This window comes from Engraulis encrasicolus, chromosome 18 (genome assembly GCF_034702125.1).
Source record: "Engraulis encrasicolus isolate BLACKSEA-1 chromosome 18, IST_EnEncr_1.0, whole genome shotgun sequence".
Lineage (NCBI taxonomy): Eukaryota > Metazoa > Chordata > Actinopteri > Clupeiformes > Engraulidae > Engraulis > Engraulis encrasicolus.
The window spans coordinates 11,705,923-11,715,922 of NC_085874.1; the positions used below are offsets into that span (position 1 = coordinate 11,705,923).

General features: G+C 43.1%; 1 protein-coding gene across 1 annotated transcript in view; it reads left to right on the forward strand.

Annotated features, from left to right (window-relative positions):
* The window catches only part of stxbp5a (syntaxin binding protein 5a (tomosyn)), a 199,729-nt gene that overhangs the window by 129,706 nt on the left and 60,023 nt on the right, over positions 1 to 10,000 (forward strand). The window contains 2 exon segments of the mRNA XM_063223024.1: positions 3,382 to 3,460; positions 4,755 to 4,909. Coding sequence (XP_063079094.1) covers positions 3,382 to 3,460; positions 4,755 to 4,909 — 234 coding nt within the window.

The following is a 10,000-nucleotide window of genomic DNA, read 5'->3' on the forward strand; positions in this document are numbered from 1 at the left end:
GGGAGGTGTTGACATTGAAGATTGGTTGTGCTGTGGACACGAATAGACTGTGTGTGTGTTATTATGGACGCGAGATTGTTTTTTGAGCGTACGACATGACTTCATTTTCCTAATTTATTATGATGATGACTTAATACGCGATGCGTGAGGTGTGTGGAGTCTGTTAGCAAGTTGACGTGCAGCTGTGTTCTTTTGAAGTGCACGGTGTACGAGATCAACGTGGGGGCGGTGGGGCTCGCTCGAGTGACTGGGATGGGTGCTCACGCACTCAAAAATTGACTTGATTTGAAACACCTTGCACAACCGTTGCTAAAGTGTTTGAGAATACAATCACGCACAAGAATGAGTCTCAGAAGTGTTTTCGTTGGTTTACTCGATGTACCAGTATTTACTGTCTGAATGCACGGCTCATGTTTGTTGAGTTCGCAAGCAACCCGCCCCCTTGCCAACTTTCCTTCTTGTCTGTGAGTGTTTGATTAGCAGCACAAAATGCGTCAATGAAGCAGGAGCTGTTACCTAGGTTGGTTGATTGCTAAATGTAAATCGTTTCCCCTCACATGCTATGGTGTGATTCACAGTTGGTGAACTAGACATTTTATCTTCTAAACAAAGTAGGCTACACTGCCACCCTGCATCAATGAAAAACACCCTGGCATTTGCAACAGAATAAACAGAAGAGGAGCAAAGGCAACTGCTAAAGCCAAAAGCCAAAATGCTGTGGTGATGTAGCTTTCTAAATTATTGTAAAATGTAGGCCTACAGGTCCTTAAATGTGTACAAAGTAGGCTATGGGTCCTTGAGCTACCAATTTGCCAATTTGGCAAAAAAAAAGTCTAGCTGGCCTTTTCAAGAAATTGAAATTATGCATTTTCACTTATTGTTTCAGATGTAAGGTCTACTGACACAATGTCCAAATGTCTAATAGTTTAGCCTATTTACTTATTTAGTTATTAGAGCTGTGGTGGCTAAGCACTGATGGCATTTTATATTATAGCCTACTTTATATTTACAGTATTTAGAGAAACATAGGCCTACTAATTTGTTGCACATTAAAGACCTTATCAGCATAGGTGAATAGGCCATCCAAGCCATACCTTGTGGCATAAGGCCTCTCTCACACTCACACACACACACAAACACACACACACACACACACACACACACACACACACACACACACACACACACACACACACACACACACACACACACACACACACACACACACACACACACACACACACACACACACACACACACACACACACACACACACACACACACCATGTTACATTTCAGATCTGCATGAAAGGGGGTACTATTTGTTCAAAGTTTTTAGTCTTTTATAAACGTTTTTAGCTGATAGTGACTCTCCAGATTTGGTTAAAATGCAGGAAATTGCATCTAAGAAATACATTTTTTTCTGGGGGAGGACCCCCAGACCCCGCGCTAAAAAATACACAAAAAATATGTATTTTCTATATTTACTGCCTACCCTACCATACCCCTCACTGCACGTCACTGGTGTGCGAGTGCGTGCGTGCATGTGTATATGTTTGAGCGATTGCGCATGCACGTGTGTGTAGTTGTAATGTCAATACGGATGTTGTCTCTATGACTCGAATGTACTTTATAACAAAGAAATCAATGCAGGAGCAGGTCCAGACAGTTCAGTATATCCCAGCCCATATGAAAGTATCTGCTAATAAACATCGAACCATTGCAAAGGATTGTAATGCAAGACACTTCCTGTTAGTGAATTCAGCACCATGGATAGTTCCCAGTCAAAACATCTACTGCTTGATTTTAGTATTGCAGTCTGTGTATCTTCTGAGAGGCAAAGTGCTTTACAGTAAGTACATGTAAAACAAAGGAGATACGCACTCCGCGCTTCTAAATGAACAATCCCATGCAACCAGAGCAGGACTAAATTATAAGTACGAAGGAAAAAGAATCTGGTGGCACACGGATGTCAATTTTTTTTGTTATTTTTCAGTGCAGTAGGACTAACGTTTCGACATGCGTCAGTGTCCTCCGGCCTCTGGACACACAAACGCACACACACAGCAGCTCCGTCTAGATTATTACTTGCGTGCAGCATGATACATAAATAACAAAAAATAGACATCCGTGTGGCACCAGATTCTTTTTCCTTTGTGCTTTAAGTACATATTTTGTTAAAATTGAGTTTAGACTGTCAACGGTCTTCATTGCACCTCATGTGTCTTGTGACAAAGCTGTATGGTCCAAAGGTTTTGCTTTACGCTATTTCAACTTCTTTGTCAATTTTACCAAATTTGATCAATGTTAAAGGGTGGCACAATAGGCTTGAAATTTTGAGTGTCAGTGAACGGAAGTCAGTGAAAATTGTGTTTTTAGACTGTTTTGTTTTGTTTCAAAACTAGTAAAGAGAATAATTTCGAAGAATGCTCCAGTTCCCTTCATCTTTCCCAGATTTGACATCCCTTGTGCATATTTTAGAGCCTTTCTTTAGCAATGTTTTAGCACCCATCATCCTTTAGCTATGTTCAAACACCTATGTACCCATCCTTTAGCCATGCTTTTGGTATATGATGTCCCTGGGAATTGGAAAGCTGGAAAGCATTGTCCTTACTATTTTCTTTTTTTTTTTAAATCAAAACAGCCTCAACAAACGGAAATGCCCATTCACTACTATTGTACCACATAAATCAACACAGATCAAATTTGCTAGAAATTAGTATTCAGAATTGCAATTGGAAGTTATGATCTACACTGCAAGAGCAGAGCGGGACTTAATTTTTGAGGGGCGTTTTAGGTGCCCTAGTGTGGGGTAGTAGTTAAGCCAGTTTGCCTCCGAACTACAGTATCATGTGGTGGTATGTGAAGGTATATCAGGACATCTGCAACATATCAAATCAAACAATGTGATGTAAGTTCATTGAGCTCCCACTCCACATACAGATAGTGACCTCAGCACCATGGATAGTTCCAAGCTTAAAGGTACACTGTGAAATATTTTTAGTAGTTTATTTCCTGAATTCATGCTGCCCATTTACTAATGTTGGTTTGTGACAGATACTTTCTACCACCATCAAATTCATTATGACTGGAAAATTTGCAAAGCTGAAAAGGTGGATGTTCTCCATGTCTGCCGTTTTGAAAGACATCTTACTTTTATACTCACAGGTGGATGGCACTTTTTTCAACCTCGCTGATGTGAGTTTTTAGACCACCCGTTGTACAAATGAATCCATAATGATATCAGGACCAAAGTGTTCCCATTGCTTTCTACAGTATATCTGCGGTTTCTGTGCCCATTCTGTATGGATTTTCCCTTCTTCTCATTGGCCTTGTGTGCAAACACACTCATAGGTTATATCTGTGTTTTGTGTCCTCCAGGAAAGCAACCCAAGGATGGGAAAAAGCCAGAGCCATGTAGACCCGTCCTCAAAGTGGAGTATAAAACCACTCGACTTGGGTGAGTGTTTTGACATACAAACACACACACGCACACACACATGCATGCACGCACAAACACACGCATGCATGCATGCACAGCCACAGACACACTCACACGGACACACACACACCTGGATGATGCCCTTAAAACAGGCAAGTTTGGAGTGAAGTATGCTTTCCACTCAAAGGCCGCCATGTTTGCTAGGAAGTTGAATGTCAAATCTGTCAAACTGCTGATTCTCCATAATAACAGGACAGTTTTGATTCAGTAGACAATCGCCATGTGTATTGGAGACACAACGAACGATCTCCATGATGAATTGTATTTTGGCAGTTGGTGAACTCTGATGACATACTGTAACCGCCATTTTCGTTAGGTGTAACAAGACAAACTGATTTGGCACAATGCTTCACTCTCACATATTGCCCACTCTCTGAGGGTAAAAAAGTGCACTCAACCTCAGTACACTCAGTGCACAGTGTGGAGTTTGAAACAGGCCACGGGACAATGGAAAGAAGAAGCAGGTGGTCCATAACTACTCCTTCCAGTATCAAGGCCTTAACCTCAATGACTTTCCTACTCCCTGGCTGTGCGTTTGTCTCATCTCTCTTGGCCGTGCTGCTACATTTCCGACAGTTTGCACTAGCCTCTCTGGGTGACTCACTTCCCCACTCCTCACACCCCTAAACGAGCAGCACTGAGCTGCATTACACTGCACTGCACTGCACTGCTCTGCCCAGTCCAGTCCCAGGGGTGTGGAGGTCGGCCTCTCCTTTGTACACAGCACACACAGCACACACAGCCAGAGGTCTGTTTTGTCAGGGACAATATGCTCGCGTAGCAGGGAGAGGCGGGGGCCGTTGGAGCTTTTTGGCTCTATGGTGACACACAAGCAGCCACAGAACATGTATTTGAGCATAGGCACATTCAAATACTAAAATACTCACATGCACGCTCACACATCCAAATGGACGGATACTGATCTTCTTCCTTTCTTTGTTTGTGTGTGTGTGTGTGTGTGTGTGTGTGTGTGTGTGTGTGTGTGTGTGTGTGTGTGTGTGTGTGTGTGTGTGTGTGTGTGTGTGTGTGTCTGTGTGTGTGTGTGCGCATGTGTGTGTGTGTGCGCATGTGTGTGTGTGCGCACGTGTGTGTATGCGTGTGCGTGCGTGTGTGTGTGCGCGTGTGTGTGCGTGTGTGTGTGTGTGTGCTCGTGTGTGCGTGCATGTGCTTATGTGCATGCATGCGTCTGTGTTTGTGTGTGTGCATCTGTGCACACTTGTGTGCATGTGTCTGTGTGTGTGTCTTTCTGCAGAGAACCCTTTATAATCCTATCAGGAGGTCTGTCGTATGACACAGTGGGCAGGCGGGCATGTCTGACGGTGATGCACGGCAAGAGTACAGCAGTGCTGGAGATGGACTACCCCATAGTGGACTTCCTCACCCTCTGCGAGACGCCGTACGCCAATGGTACGTCCCACCCATCATCATCATCATCATCACGCCCACAATAGGTGCATCAAACGCCCCATGAAAATTAAAACTCAAAACTTACAATTTGATTCATGTTTAAGGGTGGCACAATAGGCTTGAATATTTTTTAGTGAAATCAGTCGTTTTTAGAGAAATCAGGGCAAGGTGTGTTTTGAGGCTGGCTAAAGGATGAGAACATGGCTAAAGAATGTGAGCTAAGTGTGAGGCATTTGAGTCACCTTAGCATAGCACCTTTGGCCTAGCATACCTTAAACCCGTGTATGGGTCCGTGTTCTACCGGGACAGCTGATCATTTTCAGCCCCAAAATTTAGATCAGCCTGGGTCAAATCTTGGCACATGGCCCTATGGTCTGGATCATTTAAAATGCTAACGTCAGCTTACCCTGCTAGCTTAGAAAATCGAGTGGTCAAATGGTAATGTGGAGTAACCTTTTTGTGCTACATCAGTTTGTGCTGCATTTTTTACACCAATATATGGTGGCCATAACAGGCACGGCACCAGAAAATCAGCTTTGGATGGGCCAGAACATTTTTGGGTGGGCACTTCATTAGACCTATAACATCACGTTCTCATAACAAAACGTCTGATTTTTACTCGAATATGTGCGTAAATTCAGTGTTTCCTCATTGTGAAGATTCTCGGATTCTTACGGCCGCGGGGTTAGGGTAGCCCATTCATTAATTTCCTCCCTCACAGTCTCGTCGCATTGTCCCACCATCACCAAATGTTTGTATTGCCCTCAAACCACACATTTCTTTTGCTAACATGCATGAAGATGACAATGATCAATGATCCTCACTGTGTTAATTACGTCACTGGAGTTGTTTGGGAGTTGTTTTAAGAGCTCGAAAATGCAGGTGAGACACACGGCACTTCTCCAGTGCTTGCGCCTATATCTAATTCTTAAAATTCGCATTACCGCTTGACACTTCCAAAAACAACGCGGAAGAAACTAAAGATAAATGGAATGATATCACAAATACAAAATAATGCATGGGGAGTAGAGCCCACGTCTGCTAAGAGAAGAGAGGAGAACGTTTCGAGCGGTGCTTAATTTGTACAGAGGGAGGTCGCGGAGTGGCTCCCGTGAAGAGAGGTGGGCGGGGCGCATGTTGCAAACAACACTATGATGGGTCAGGTGCTGCCTGCAATATCCCAAGCAACCGGCTCATGTAGGCTATGCATGCAAGAGGATGTCATTTCAACCGCAACAATGCGACGATCAGAGCACACAATCACACGTTGAACCACTCAAACACATAGCCTATAGTATGCACACACACAACTGTTGCAGCACAGTATTCCATAACCAGACATAGTTTAGCCGGCTGCTAGCAAGCGAGCCTTGAAAAATCCAAACTCTGTTTCGACAATTAAGCCATGGACTATGGCGTTGCTTTAGTCCTCTAGAGAAGAAAACCTATTTGTGTGGTGGGATAGCCTATCCATGGCCACAGTAAAATGCAACCCATGAAGACAATATTAAAATGTCAGCTTCACAACGGCAATAACATAACATAGTTAAGATGCTGTTTAAAGCTAACCAGTCAGATCAACAACTTAGCATGTCAAACATGCACCTATGTGATCACGACGAGGGTCAAAAGTATTGCTGGCAGACGAGGATAGCCCTCCCATGCTATGAATATTAAGCCAGTAGAAACTCACAATAGCCTACATAGGCCAGTCCTAGCTTGTAATCAAAGTAAATTGTTCCTTTACAACAATTTGCCGCGGCGGGCATGAGGAATCAGCTTTCCTACCAGTCTCGACAGCTATCCATTCCATGATTTCTCGTTGGTCCACTCCAGATGCGCATACTCCTTGATGTTTTAAGTTTGCAACTGCTTTTAAAGACATTGACTTAAGTGATTTTATTTTCTGTCATCAGTGACGGCAGGCATAATCTATGTCCGTGGGACAACTCGACTGGCATGTTCAGTGCATGTTTGGCTGGCTCTAGCATTATGCTATAGAATCTTACATGACATTGTATCAATTGTTTCGGGGTGAGCGCGCCTCTAACAGCAGAAAGTAGCCAACTAGCCATAGGCTGCGGGGACGGATTGATGGTTCATGTCAGGAGCATCAAAAGCAAAACAAAATAAAACAAAAACAATTTTATTTCCTCTTCAGTTTCCCAGTTTTTTTCGTACACTAGTAGAATATAATACATTGAATGTACTATTTTCCTTCAGTGAAAGATTTTAGGTTCTGGACAAAAAATGGGCGGACCCAGGACCAAAATGGGTGGGCCCAGGTCCACCCTGGCCCACCCATAACGCCGTGCCAGGGCCATAGTATTTAGTCATGTAAGGTCTTTAAATTAAACAAAAATGTTCCTGTTCATTTATTGACCTTAATTTCCCCCGGGATTAATAAATAATACTCTACTCTACTACTCTACTACAGTATGTAAGAAATCGCCCGGAAAATCCACCATTTTTTTGCTTGGAAGTGCATCGCTGGGTCTTGTGTCATCGCGTGCCCAACGAGCATTCGTGGAACGACCAGAATTGTTGTTAAGGCGGAGTTCCGATTTGGAAAGTGTTTACATGATGTTTTTACGTGTTTACATGACGTTTTATTCAGAATTTAATGGAGTTAATTTGGAATTAAATATCCCATGTAAATTTACCGAATATGGTCAAAATATCAGGTAGTTATTCTGTTAGAATGTGGATGGGGAAGGATATATTGTTTCGTTACATCACACTTTTCTGATGGTCTTATCCATAGTGACTTATAATTATTTTAAGTACTGGGTATTGGTAACAGTCCCTGGAGCAGTGTGGGGTTGGGTGTCTTACTCAAGGGCACTTTGTTGTAGCCATGGAGTGAGATAGGGAGTGGAGAGGTGGGGTTCGAAGCTGAAACCCTCTGATCTAAAGCTCCTTTCCTTAACCACTAGGCTACGGCTGCCCTACCTTGAGTTCTCTGCCCATCACCCATGGCTACAGTGCCCTTGAACATGCCTCCGAGACTGTTCTCTGGACCTGAATAACTATGTCAGCTAAAAGTAATTAAATAATGTAATGTAATATATGATCAGTAATTTAATTTGTGCTGGCCTGTAACTCAGCCGTTTCACACGGCTGGCAGACCTCCTGGCTTTTTTTAGTCTGAGACCTGACTTCGCAGTTTCACCTGCTCGACAAAGTTGTAAAAAAAAAAAAGAAGAAATCTAACACCAGCCATTTTCCTTGACAGATTCTTAGCTGACAGGGCCAGTAACCTGCTACTTTGTCATCCGCAGCCTCATGCCTTGATGATATGACAGCTATATGACACCTTACTCAAATATCCCAAAATATCAGTGTTGTTAAACTGCACATATCTACGTAGTTGAACTACTCCCTTTAAAATCTGTTAAACTTTTCAATGAATGAATTAATGAATGACTAAAGTGAATGAATTTAAGAATGAAAGACAGAAAGAAAGAAAGACAGACAGAAAGAAAGAGAAACAGACACAGTGTGTGTGTGTGTGTGTGTGTGTGTGTGTGTGTGTGTGTGTGTGTGTGTGTGTGTGTGTGTGTGTGTGTGTGTGTGTGTGTGTGTGTGTGTGTGTGTGTGTGTGTGTGTGTGTGTGTGTGTGTGTCTGTCTGTCTGTCTGTCTGTGTGTGTGTGTGTGTGTGTGTGTGTGTCTGTGTGTGTGTGTCTGTGTGTGTGTGTGTGTGTGTGTGTGTGTGTGTGTGTGTGTGTGTGTGTGTGTGTGTGTGTGTGTGTGTGAGTGTGACGTCAAATCGGAAGCTTTGGATGTCTGTTATTTTTGGCTTGATTTACTTTGGCAAGGATTAGGTTTTTTTCTCTCTCATTCAGGAAAGCTTAAAGCACTGTTTGTTTGGTTGTGTGCATGCGTGTGAGCATGTGAGCGTGTGTGTGTGTGTGTATGTGCATGTGTGTGCTTTTATGTGTTCATCCATAATGAGTGTATTAGTATGGTTTGTGTTGCATTCAGCACTTAATGTAATGCGACAAATTGGCTTAAGCAGATACTGTACACATACACATGTATGTTTGTGCGCATATGTTTATGCGATGTTAGTTATGTATACGGAGGTAAGGTGTCCTAGTTTTACCCCGAGAATCCTGAAATGCCCTCTGCAATGAAAACTGTTGGTTCAGCGTTCTACAGGCCGTATAAATAGAATTCCCTCAAGAAACTGTTAATATCTGGACGTCATCAAGCATAACAAATGTTACTCATTTCTAAAACTACAAAGAAGCAGATCTAGCAATGTTGAGGCAAAGAACTGATGTCATAGCGCACGCGCGCACACACACACACAGACACACAGACACAGACACAGACACACACACACACACACACACACACACACACACACACACACACACACACACACACACACACACACACACACACACACACACACACACACACACACACACACACTCTGAACAGCAGTCTATTGGATTCACAATTATTATTCCAAAAACTATTGGACCTGAACAGCCAGGAGATTAAGTGATATCCAGGAGCTTTGCTTCGATCTGAGAGATTACGTGGCAGGTACATGAAAACTGAGATTGGTGAAAAATCCATCATTCTCTTCATTAACAGCAGAGCAGGCATGGAACTAATTGATTATTAATTTGTAGTGCTTTCATAACAATCTTTCATGACTTGTAATTGTGCAATAGTGTTTGGAATTGAATAATTACAACTATAAATGTAATGTTCCCGACCGTACAAATAGAATCACGTACTGCATTGGCTGTGTAAAGGAGAACTCACCTTTCTTTTTTATTTTTTTTATTTTACTGCACTGAGAGACTCTTAACACAGGGCAATCACCCAGGACTCCGTGTGTGTGTGTGTGTGTGTGTGTGTGTGTGTGTGTGTGTGTGTGTGTGTGTGTGTGTGTGTGTGTGTGTGTGTGTGTGTGTGCGTGCGTGCGTGCGTGCGTGCGTGCGTGCGTGCGTGCGTGCGTGCGTGCGTGCGTGCGTGCGTGCGTGTGTGTGTGTGTGTGTGTGTGTGCGTGTGTGTATGCATGTTTGGGTATGTGAACTGAAGTAAGGTGTGTGTTATATGTTTGCTATATG